Below are 13338 nucleotides of genomic sequence, written 5' to 3'. Positions count from 1 at the left end.
ATCAGATGACAAAAATCTGAAGGTTAGTTTAAATAGACAGGGATTTGTTTTAACAAATCTCTTGCTAATGCCATCAGAGAACAAGATGCTTCCTATTTTTTTTTCCTCACTCTGGCATCCTTACAGTACAAGAATTTGTCCTCAGGCTTTTCATCTCAAGGATGCTTATTACATTCTAAAATGGCTTTGTGCTTCTAGATGTTGTTTCCCCGAGAAGATGGAAAGGCAAGGAATGAAAGTCTTTTCTTTGAAGATTTGTCTCTCCACCCACCTCCTCTTGCCCCCCAGGCCCGGAATTATTTATATTTTATTGACCATAAGTATGGCATATGTTCACTCCTAGCTGCAAGGGAGATAGGAAAATAGTACTTTTGCTTTTAGCTTGTACAACAGGAGGGACAGAGAGAAGACCTGTGAATTGTTTCTTTCATGGTCTCTGCCAGAAGTGCCCTTCCTGAAAGTGGACCAATATTTTTTGCAGTCGTCTTTAGTATGTCTACTTTTTCCTAGTCATAATTTAATTTAGGTATTCAGAGCACATTTAATCTGAATCTGTTCACATAGATAATTCATTTTTCGAGGTACAGATTAATTATATTTTTAAGGTGTGAGATGGTTTGATAAATCAAATTCCAGAATGCTTATGGCTAGATAATATATTGCAAACTTTTATGCTTTTAGAAGGCAGACTTTGTAGCCTTTTGAACAGTTGATAATTTTGGTAGATCAAGCTGAACATAGTGGCTGTAGGTGCTGAACCAATGGCAGTTTTCATACGAAAATAGCATTAGAGGAGCTTTTAAAAAATCTAATTGAAGGAAGAAGAAAGTAATGAAATATTGGAAATGAGATAAAATTGTAACATAAGTAATGCTTTTGGTTGAGAGCAAATGAGGAAAATAATGTGACAGAGCAGAGGTAACATACAGCAGAGCAAAGAGCGAGCAGTCAGACGGCTTGGGTTTCAGTCCCTTTCTACCATGTACAGCCAGCCGCACTTTCCACGTCACTTTACCTTTCTGAGCCTCGGTTTTCCCTTCTTTTCATCTAAATAGTGATTATACCAACCTCACAGTGTCATCTGGCTCCCCCAGCTGGAAAACGGCTGGGCACATGGTAAGGGTTAGTTCACTGTTAGTTCCTTTTACTAAATGGCTAAAGGTGAAAAAGTGCCTAACTGTTAACAGGAAGGCGTATGTAGTTCAAGATCTATGTCCTAGTCAACTTATGTTTCATGTGAAAAGACCCTTGCTTTATTAATAGCCTGTCAAGCTTCAAATGCTATCATGTTACCATGTATTGAAAGTGACTATCTAAAATAAAACCACTCTCAATCCATTTTTAATGAAATAATTCCATCTTTATATGTTGTAGTAAAATTTGATGAGATTTATTGAATTTTAGAGAATATAAATGTACTTTCAAAATCCATATTTTTGTTTCTTTATAATCTTTTGTTTTTCTCCAAACTAGGATTTTAAGAGTGGACTTGGTATTACCATAATTCCTATGAATGTAGCAAATGTAAAGCAAGTGGACCGAACTGTGAAACAGTCTTTTGAAATAATCACTCCTTATAGGAGTTTTAGGTAAGTTATATTTAAACATTTTTTGTTTGTTCTACTACAGGAAAGCTTGAGTGATCCCCTTTTACATTGCCAATGGTGATTTTACTTCTTATAGGACACTTAATAAAATTATGTTCTTACTTTTTCATATTTTATTAGCCAGTATATAAAAATGTGCCAGTAGGCACATGAAAAGATGCTCAATATCACTGATTATTAGAGGTACACAAATCAAAACTACAGTGAGGTAGCACCTCACACCAGTCAGAATGGTCATCATTAAAAAGTCTACAAATAATATATGCTGGAGAGGGTGTGGAGAAAAGGGAACCCTCCTGCACTGTTGTGGGAATGTAAATTGGTGCAGCCACTATGGAAAAGAGCATGGAGGTTCCTTAAAAAACTAAAAATAGAGTTACCACATGATCCTACAATCTCACTCCTGGGCATATATCTGGAGAAAACTCTAATTTGAAAAGATACATGCACCCCAGTATTCACTGCAGCACTATTTACAATAGCCAAGACATGGAAGCAACCTAAGTGTCCATGGACAGATGAATGGGTAAAGAAGATGTGGTATATATATATACAATGGAATATTACTTAGCCATAAAAATAATGAAATCTTGCCATTTGCAGCAACATAGATGGACCTAGACATTATCATACTAAGTGAAGACAAAGACAAATATCATATGATATTGCTTATATGTGGAATCTTAAAAAAATGATACAAATGAAATATTTACAAAACAGAAACAGACTCACAGACAGAAAACAGACTTATGGTTACCAAAGGGGATGGTGGGGAGGTAAATTAGGAATTTGGGATTAACATATACACACTACTATATATAGAATGGATAAACAACAAGTACCTACTGTATAGCACAGGAAACTATATTCAAGTACCTACTGTATAGCACAGGAAACTATATTCAATATTTTGTAATAACTTATAATAGAAAAGAATATGAAAAAATATATATATAAAACTGAATCACTCTGCTGTACATCTGAAACAAAGAAAAAAATTATGTTTTTACTTTTTCATATCATGTAATTTATTATCCAGTGTATAATAACACCTTGCAAAAGTGATTTGAATAATCATACAACCTGAAAGATACTAATTTCATGAGATTTGTGTAGTTTCTTTTCATAATACCTCTTTTTCTAGGAAGGCTTGGTGATTTCTGATCCACAAATATGTGAAAAATTACTTTATTTTGAAGGTATAAAATAAAAAGAGATATTACATTGTCTTTAAGCTGTATTGTTATTTTGCCCTCTTTTAGCCTAACCAAATACAGTCTGTCCTTTAAGAGCAATCCCTAATTACAATTGATCCATGATTTCCTAAAAGTAACCTCAGCTCAAAATGTTGCTGAATTTAATGGATCTCATAGCACGTATGATCAAATACCTTAGCATTTTGATACGTGTCTTGTATTATGGCACTCTGGTAATTGCTTTATTATGACAATGAAACAGAAAACTTAATGTGTGTTCTTAATATGTGTTAATGATCTGTAATGACCCTCTGGGTGCACCACTCTCCCAGCACCTCAATGTGTTCATCACCCTGAAAGCTCTTCGAACCCTGTTGTTTGGGGGATTTTATGGAGGTTTCATTTCATAGACAAGATTGATGAAATCCTGGGCCATTGGTGATTAATTCCACCAGCCTCTCTCTCCTTCCCAGAGGTCACGGGTTGAAAGTTCCAAGTCTCTAGTCACATCTTGGTCTGCTGACCAGCTCCCATCCTGAAGCTGTCTAGCCTTCAGCCACAAGCTATCTCATTAGCGTATAAAGGACTTTTATCATTCAGGGTATTCCAAGGGTTTGGGGAACTATATACCAGGAACCAGGGACTAAGACCAACTATCTGTTTTCCATTGTACCATATGGACTCTGACCAATCTCTATAGAGAAGCAGAAACCACTAAGGAATTTATAAATATTATAGTGATGATGGAACCATGAAGTGATTCAAAAAATATAATCCATGTAGGCCACTCAATTTCTTCATAGATTATGTAGAAAATGTTAATCCTCTATTGTTTTCATTGTCTCTCAAAGCATTTTCATCTTCAGAACAGAAAATTTCAGTATAAAGCATCATTTTGTGGGTCAATGACTGAGTTTGGAGCACTGTATGTAGCACACTTTCTGGCACATTATAAGTACTCAGTAAATATTTCTTGAAAGAGTGAACTGATGTTTTAATGTTTTATTCCTTCACTCAGGCACCCAGTAAACACTAAGAATTACATGGCTAAAAATGAGTTAGAATTCTGTTAGAATAGTAATCACTTAAAACTTTTTTGATTTCTCAGTTTCTTAAAGCCATCTGGACATTCTTCTATTTTAAAAACAAGAATCTACTTTTAAGACAAAAAATCAAAATTTCTCATGGGTGTTTTTGATAACTTAGTTTATGACTATGGCATATTTTCTTGGCAAAATAAGCCAATAGTCCTGAAACTCTGCCAGTCTCTTATTATTATGTAACCACTGCTTAGGAAACATGACTTCTCTTTTAAGCTTTTGACCTAACAAGGTGATTTTTATATCCTGATCAGAAAAATGTGTATGTTAATTATGGTTCAAGATAGGTAAACAAAGTCATAAGCAATGTGGAAAGTTAAAGGAAAAAAATAGATTCTCAATGAGATGATTTTTAACAGAAAAGACCCCAACTGCCTGGAAGGCATATTTTTCAGCAGCTGTTTAATTTATGAGTGAAATGAAAATGCAAACTGAACATACTGCTTAATTGGCTTCTACAAGGGAGATCGATAATGCAGAAACGTTAATTGTTTCAGCTTTACAGCCGAGTCTGAAAAAGAGAAACAAGAGTGGATTGAAGCTGTGCAGCAATCGATAGCAGAAACTCTCTCTGATTATGAAGTAGCTGAGAAGATTTGGTTCAATGAGTCCAACAGGAGCTGTGCAGATTGTAAAGCCCCAAATCCTGACTGGGCATCCATCAATCTCTGTGTTGTCATCTGTAAGAAGTGTGCAGGTAATTAATGATAAGTTATGCTCATCACTGTTTGGCGGCAGATTGGCACTGAATGCTCTTTAGTGTCATATATACTGTGTCCCAGCTAATGGCTATGAAAAATAAAAACAGAGAAAATTTATTACATTTAAATCAAATTTAGAAATATCATTCTAAACTTCTCTTATGCATGACTTAAATATAAAAATTGATTTTTAAGCATGTAATCATTTTTTTGTGCCTACTGGCCCATGTATGGATTTTAAAAAGACAGTGCTGAAAATTTTAGGTTTTGGATAAATGTGTTTCAGAATGCACCCTGAACACGCTTGCTCTTCATATGATTTGTCCCTTTTTCCTCAGTCATATTTTGTAAGATCTATTTTTCACATCAATCTGCTCTGCGCTCTAATCTTGGTTCACCAGATCTGGTATCTCTTATAATGAGAATTTTTATATAGAAGCATTTTCCAGGTGCATTGAAGTTTATGAAAGTAACCAGTACTGTGACTAATTTTCTTCTTGTGATCTTATACCTTACAAACTATTTGACAGCTCCTTGTATTTGGGAGGTAAGACAGCTGTCCAACTGAGTAGAGGGAATGGACCCTAGCTTAGGTATGCGACCGTGGAGGTCTTGGAAAAAGTTAGCTGCAACCTAAACTTTCCTTTAGCTTTTCAGCTCTACTAGGTACTGTGCTGGTCTGGGAATTAAAATGATCTGTAAGACAAAACATGACATTTCCTGCACAAATATATAAATAGTAATTGCAATACAGTGTGATAAGGGCAGGAATAGAGTTGAGCACAGGTTTCACTGAGAGAATGCAGAGAAAGAGGACCTCAGAGCAAAGACAGGACAGCTGCTTCAAGCCCTTCAGACTTTTCTAGAGCTCTGTGCTACCACATTTCTCATCGCACTGAGGTAGATGTCCTCATGAGCTAATCACTTACATGAATAGCAACAATAAAAAGCATCAGTTAATCCTCCTTGACTTTGTATTTTTTCCTAACCTCTTCTCCTCTCCAGTCTCATTGGAAGAGATAGTGTTTGTGTTGTTTAAGGCTGCTCTGTCTACATATGTTCCCTTCCTTTCCTCTCTTCTCAGGATCCTCACCCTGTCACTTATTCACTCTCTGTGTAAGTAAAGTTGGTCCTCCATATTCACGGTTCTACATCAAACAACTGTGGATCAAAAATATTTGAAAAAAAAAAGTACAGGAAGTTCAAAAAAGCAAAATTTGAATTTGCATGTACCAGCAACTATTACATAACATTTTATTGTATTAGGTATTAAAAGTAATCTAGGGGATTCCCTGGTGGCGCAGTGGTTGAGAGTCCGCCTGCCGATGCAGGGGACACGGGTTCGTGCCCCGGTCCGGGAAGATCCCACATGCCGCGGAGCGGCTGGGCCCGTGAGCCATGGCCGCTGAGCCTGCGCGTCCGGAGCCTGTGCTCCGCAATGGGAGAGGCCACAACAGTGAGAGGCTCGCATAGCGCAAAAAAAAAAAAAAAAAAGTAATCTAGACATGAATTAAAGTATACGAGGATGTGTGTGGGTTATATGCAGATACTATGGCCATTTTATACAAGGGATTTGAGCATCCTCGGAATTTGGTATCTGTAGGTGGTCCTGGTACCAATCTGAGATACCGAGGGACAACTGTATTCAACTGTGGTTTATTTGGTTCAGCATATAAACTTGCATAATTCTGTTAACACCAGCTTTCTGATAACTTACTATTCTCTTACGTATCATTCTCTGTTCCTTTTTCCTTTCACAGACAAGACACTTTCAAGCGTAGTGGTCTGCACAGGTTTTCTTCATTTCTTTAACTTCCTAGTGTATCATCAGCATCCTGTAATGAGTCTTCGTTTCTCTCACCTCCAGTAAAAATATTTTCACCACAGTTACCGGTGTATTTTACCTCTCAGTTTCTGTGTGGTCAGTTCCTATCTTCACTGCCTTCTCTGCAGTATTTGACACTCTTGACCAATCTGTCGCTCAGTGACTTTCCGTCCTCCCACAACTTCCAACACACCATTTTCTCTTAGTGTGCTCTTACTACTCTGGTCGTCCTTTTCCAGGTTACTTTTCCTTTGCCTGCTCCTAAAATATGTGTGTTCCCTTGGATTATATCCTAAGCTTGCTTTCACTCTGATGTTCCTGAGTGAGGTTGTCATTTGAATTCAATACTCATTTTCAAGCAGGGGACTCTCACTCTGTTGGAAACTCTACTCTTATAGCTCCTTCTAGATTCTCAACTTGGATTTGCCCAAGATACCTCAAAATTAACATGATAAAATGGAGCTGTCATTGCTGCCCAGCTCATTACATTAAACTGTATATTCTATATTCCAAATCTTGGTCAGAAGCAATACTATCTACCCTACACTGAAGCCTAAACCTTGAGAAACCCTCTTGACCCTTCCTCTTTCCTTAAAGCCCACCAGGTCCCATCAGTTTTATCTTCTGAATATCTCTAAATCTGTTCTCCACATTATTTCTTTTCCTGCTGCCTCAACTCAGATTCTTTCCTAGGCTACTCCAGCATCCCTTCTTCCTGCATGCTTTTGAGCTTTACTCCTTTTGGTATTGCCTTTCTGTAGTCTCCATAAGTGCAAACCTATGCAGATTCTTGCCATGGGAATTCTAGGGCTTTGTGCTCTGAGTAGTTTCCTTCTCAAAGAATGGAGGAAAGGAACCTATGTAATGTAGAGAGAGGAATGAGAGAAATGAGCTTTCTCATGCGCATTAGGCAAAAGATCAAGGATGATGTCTTATATACCTTTTTTCTATCTCAGCTTAGAAAGAGTCTGACATATGTCTGAATGCCCAGTAATGGCTGAATGATGATTTATACAGCAGAATTAAATTGATTATGATAGAATGCTGGGCATTCTCTTCCAGGCATAATAGTAGAATAAAGAATCGACTTTAGATTTTTAAGTAGGCATTTATTACAGTTGTAGCTAGTTTTTTTTAAGAGTAAAGGGATGATATCTGTATTTACTCACATATGTATAATTCACACAGACCCATTATAAAATGTTTTCAGTGACTTACAATTTCTAGTTAATTACCAAACAATTTAAAAAAAATATATATATATATATATACGTATATACACATACATACATGCATATGCACACACACATATACACACATGTACATGTATACACACTTTTTAAAAGTGTAATTTTATACCAGTACAGGGTGGTGATGTTGATTTCTGTTATCTTCAGTGCAGTTAATTATGATTCCTGTATGATTACCACCACAACTGTAGGGTGGAAAGTAGGTATTGGCTTGTTTTAAGTTCAAAAGATATATTAATCCACACATACCTATACACGTACATATACACTTTTCTTTTTAAAGGTAAAATACGTTTACATACAAATTCAAATAGAAATCAATTGTTTTTTTTGACTTCAGGGCAACATAGATCTTTAGGACCAAAAGATTCCAAGGTTAGAAGTCTGAAAATGGATGCCAGCATTTGGAGCAATGAACTCATTGAGGTGAGTCCGACTTGACTGTGGTGGTGGTCAGCAGAGGTCCAGGAGGAGGTGTGCAGTGGGGTGGGGTGGTTACTTTAAGAGCTCTCTGATCAGGTTCTCACCACATTATAAAAATGGCTTATAGCCTGTTTGATACTAGTAACTTTCTACTTTAACTTTCCAAATGCTTCCTAAATGAGACAGTTATTTTAAAAATAATAAATACAAGGAGCTTTAATAGTAATAATTACTCTTAAAGGCTTGGCAGCTTTTTTTTAAGCCAGAATTGACTTTCTTTCTTTTTAACCCAGCATGGATATAATATCAGAAAAGTGAAGGAAAACATTTGGCAAAATTGACTATTCTTTATCTTGGCCATGCTCTGTCACTAACTGAGATCATGTCTAACTTGCTGTCTCCTGTATCCATTCTCTGCTGAGGTGTCTGTACCACTGTCAACCACGTTAGCCCACCTACTCAGCCATTTTAAATGAATCTGTCTCAATGAGAGCTACCTTCAAAAAGTAATATATATACTACCAAACGTAAAATAGATAGCTAGTGGGAAGCAGCCACATAGCACAGGGAGATCAGCTCAGTACTTTGTGACCACCTAGAGGGGTGGGATAGGGAGGGTGGGAGGGAGAGAAACGCAAGAGGGAAGAGATATGGGGACATAATATATGTATAACTGATTCACTTTGTTAGAAAGCAGAAACTAACACACCATTGTAAAGCAATTATACTCCAATAAAGATGTTTAAAAAAAAGTAATAATGCTTTTGCTTCAATTTGTGTTGCTTACAGTTTCTTTTCTAGCTAATCTTTTACCACTATTATGAGCAGCTAGACTATTTAAAATAGAAATAGTATCTGCTTTCACACTCCATCTTCTGGAAAAAGTTGGGTCTTGTATTTTGCGTATTTTATACCAAGATATGCTTTAATTTGTCATGTGAGTCAGTCTTCTGCAGATTCAAATACATTTTGTGAATTGATATGTTTTATAATTTTTTTTGATAATTCAGCTTTTTATTGTCATTGGAAACAAAAGAGCTAATGACTTTTGGGCTGGTAGTCTTCAAAAAGATGAAGAATTACACGTGGACTCTCCAGTAGAAAAGAGAAAATACTTTATCACTCAGAAATACAAAGAAGGAAGATTCAGAAAAACCCTTTGGGCATCTCTTACCAAGGAAGAATTAAATAAGGTAACCAATGAAATGTAACAAGAGACATGGATGTTAAGGTCTTTTTAAATATATGCCAAGGGTTTTGAAAAAAAGTTAACTTTTTTGCTATTGCATAAAATTATTGTTTAATTTTACTTCCTTTTGTGAGATTGTGCCATTGGTTTTTTTCCCTTCATTTCACTTGAGGATTCGTTATCAATAGTGAATAAACTTCTGTCCCTAACTGAAGTTTCTATCTGACGTAGGCCCACACCATTTAAAACTTCGACAACTTTCCCCATTTTAGGGACGGGGTACTGAACATAACTTCAGCCGGTACATTGTTGACTTGGTATCACCAAAATTAACTTCATTTACTCAATTAATTTATTTTTAAAAGCAGTAGTTTGTTTAGTGCCATTGATTTGAAGTGTCGTTTGCCTTTGGTTGAGTTATTCCAGGTCTTCTTGTGACCATTTTATGTTGCCCTTTTGGCAGAGAATTTGTTAAGCATCCTGCCCCCCTTTCCTTTATTGATTTTTGTGTTTGTTGCATATGCTTTTGGTGCCATATCCAAAAAATCATTGCCAATACTGATGTCAAAGAGCTTACCACTTATGTTTTCTTCTAGAAGTTTTATGGTATCAGGTCTTATGTTTGTCTTTAATACATTTCAAATTAATTTTTGTGAGTGGTGTAAGGTAGGGGTCCAATTTCATTTTTTTTTTGTTTTTTGCACATAGTTACTCAGTTTCCCAACATCATTTGTTGAAGAGACTATCCTTTCTCCATTGAGTGTTTGTGGTGAACAGATATTTATTGCACACTCACTCATTGCTGAATTCATTTTTTAGGTTCTGGGGATACAGTTGTAGTAAACAGTAGATGTGATGCTTTTATTCATGAGAGTGATCTGCATGCAGGGGAGATTGACCATAAACAGCTGCATGCCAATAAATATACCACAGCAAGTGCAGCACGCTGTGAAGGAAAAGAATAGGGTAATGAGAGAGGGAATGAGAGGAAATACATGGGATTAGATTGTGAGAGCAGTCAGAGGCTATATCCCAGTGGAGGGATGTTAGCTGTTTCACTTTCCAGTATCCTCATTTTGCAGGTGCAGAAAAACTAAGACCTGGAGATGAGAAGGAATTGCCCCAAATCACCTAGCAAATTAGTACAGTCAGGTACAAGAATTTAGGCTTCTTGATTCTGATGTGAAGGAAATTGTAGAGGTTAGCTAGACCATGGTAGAAAAGATAAGTACTCTTTTAGTAGTAGATCCTCTAGGCTGGAGCTGTGAATGTGTCCTGGGACTTCTTGGTTGTACACTCTTCTCTGAGCTGCCCATTGGGATAATCAGTGAGTGGTTGTCCTGAAGTTGCATTACAGAGAGTAAATTAACCAGTCATCTGTCCAGGTGCACCATGTCAGGAAGGAGGAATATGCTGAACCCAAGGCTAAGAAGTCAGACGGAATCAGGGTACCAAATCAGAGAGTTCAGAAGCAAATGGAAAGCCAGTAAAGTGAGGAAGCAAGAAGAGGGGATGGGAAAAGTTGTGAAGGTAGCTTATTATTTCAAAGGAAAAAAATCATGTTCCAGGAGTTTTACTGTTTGTACAATGATGATGTATATCATGTCAATCATGTCTTATTGTGTCTTGCTTGCTGTTCCTCCTCCCTACCTATACCCCCTTCCAAAAGGAAAGATCCTGAATTTGTACACATCTTTCAAATTCCCAAAGCATAACAGTACTTTAAAGATTCCTCACATCCTGATTGCTCTGGAAAATACAGACATACAGACATATATGCATACAACATTCATATGACATAACAAAACATTTAGTGGATACTTCATTACTACATTTGAAATATTTTGAATTTTCTGAGCATCAGCTATTGTCATAGTATGTAAACATACAAAATATCTTCCATGGCAAATATGACGGATTTGAAGATTTGGAACTTCACAGGAACAAAACAATGAATTGAGATTTGGACATCTTCGGTTGAAATTTAAATTCATGCAAAGCAGGCCTTTTTTGTCTGTTGGTTAATTCAGGGCATAATGATTATTAGATTTATTTGTTTAAAAGGAATACAGGGACTTCCCCAGTGGCGCAGTGGTTAAGAATCACCTGCCAATGCAGGGGACATGGGTTTGAGCCCTGCACCTGGAAGATCCCACATGCCATGGAGCAGCTTGAGCCCGCGTGCTGCAACTAATGAAGCCCACGCGCCTAAAGGCCATGCTCCACAACAAGAGAAGCCACCACAATGAGAAGCCCGAGCACCACAACGAAGAGTAGACCCCCTTCGCCGCAACCAAAGAAAGCTCGCGTGCAGCAATGAAGACCGAACGCAGACAAAAATAATAAATAAATAAAAATTAAAAAAAAAAAGGAATACAGACTTCCTCTCATAAATGCATTGGCAGACTTTCACACATTTTAATAGCTAGAATCATATTTTCTTCCCTTAAAAATTGTATTTTCTTTTATTGACTAGGCTCTGTGTGCTGCTGTGGTGAAACCAGATGTTCTGGAAACAATGGCTTTGTTGTTCAGTGGAGCAGATGTCATGTGTGCAACAGGTGACCCTGAGCATAGCACCCCCTATCTGCTGGCCAAGAAGGCGGGGCAGAGTCTGCAAATGGAATTTCTCTACCATAACAAATTCTCAGGTTAGTCCCTATCCCTTCACTAGCCTGATCTCTCCTTATATATCCCCAAGAGAACTGAAACACGAATCTGTTTGTTTCTCAAATCAGAAAACCCATCAGAATGAAAAGAAAATGTAATTACCAAAAAGATGGATGATGCTTATTAAGACCCATGTTTTACTTCATTTAAAGGGGAAGTTTAGGAAATAAATCTTATATGTGTCTTTAATTTTATAAATGGGAGATTAAAATAGTTCATCCCACATAATCATTTTCACCAAAATTAAATCTAATTTTCATGCATAAATAATAAATACAACTGAAGTGCTTACTTGCAAGTTTTATGCAAAGTAAAATAAATATCTCTGTATATTTATTCTGTGGTATATTTGAAGTAGTTTTTCTTCTACCTCAAAACTCACCTACAGGGCTTCCCTGGTGGCACAGTGGTCTAGAGTCCGCCTGCTGATGCAGGGGACGCGGGTTCATGCCCCTGTCCGGGAAGATCCCACATGCCGTGGAGCGGCTGGGCCCGTGCACCATGGCCGCTGAGCCTGCGTGTCCGGAGCCTGTGCTCCGCAACGGGAGAGGCCACAACAGTGAGAGGCCTGCGTACCGCAAAAAACAAACAAACAAACAAAAAACTCACCTACATATTTATAAGCAAAGGGAAAATTGTTTACATTTCAGATTTCAGATGTGTTATTTCTGTAACTTTTCTAGATTTCCCTCAACATGACATACATTCTGAAGGCGGATTAAGTCAAGAGTCCTCCCAGTCCACGTTCCTCTGTGACTTTTTGTATCAGGCTCCTGCTGCAGCTTCTAAACTCTCTTCAGAAAAAAAACTGCTTGAAGGTATCTTTTCTTGCTCCTTTTAGATTTGTTATCTGGTAAAACTTTATTTCATTATCAAAACAATTAGGTTTAAATTTTGATTGTTTTTTTCCCTTAAGATGTTAGATTTGATCTTGCAGTAGAGAAATATTTTTTTGAGGTTTTATAAATGGTTCCAGGCACAGATATTATTTCATGCACTGCAGCAAAGATTTACCACTGGTTTGGAATGCTGAGTGAATTCTCAGCAGAATTCAGTGATATCTACCTCAGGGCCAACCAATTCTGTTTTCAGGATTAAGTGTTATTCCAAAGAAATGTGAAACTTAGCCCCTTCCATTCGGGACAGAAACGTAACTGGGGAGATAATATAGATAAATGTCAACATGTAGGAAGAACTGACAAGTTTTCAGTACATATTCTATCAGTATTCTATCAGTATATTCTATCAGTTCAGTTTGTCCTGATGATAAGTGTGTGTGTGTGTCTGTGTAAGTAAAATAAAGCTTAAGCATGGTTTCAAAAAAATTATGTGAATTAATTTGATTTAACAACCTATTCTAGGTTTGTGGCATTAATC

At 37.1% G+C, this 13338-nt stretch overlaps 1 protein-coding gene across 1 annotated transcript in view; it reads left to right on the top strand.

The window, feature by feature from the left end:
* Positions 1-13338, top strand: part of ARAP2 (ArfGAP with RhoGAP domain, ankyrin repeat and PH domain 2) — a gene marked incomplete at its 3' end in the record, with an annotated part of 206630 nt that overhangs the window by 82752 nt on the left and 110540 nt on the right. Inside the window, exons 10-15 of the mRNA XM_082637207.1 lie at positions 1474-1589; positions 4401-4600; positions 8020-8105; positions 9113-9295; positions 11768-11942; positions 12645-12779. Of these exons, the coding sequence (XP_082493333.1) occupies positions 1474-1589; positions 4401-4600; positions 8020-8105; positions 9113-9295; positions 11768-11942; positions 12645-12779 (895 nt within the window). The remainder of the gene's footprint in view (positions 1-1473; positions 1590-4400; positions 4601-8019; positions 8106-9112; positions 9296-11767; positions 11943-12644; positions 12780-13338) is intronic.

Source organism: Mesoplodon mirus (genome assembly GCF_964341445.2).
Source record: "Mesoplodon mirus genome assembly, chromosome: 2".
Lineage (NCBI taxonomy): Eukaryota > Metazoa > Chordata > Mammalia > Artiodactyla > Ziphiidae > Mesoplodon > Mesoplodon mirus.
This window is presented reverse-complemented; position numbering and strand designations above follow the sequence as displayed.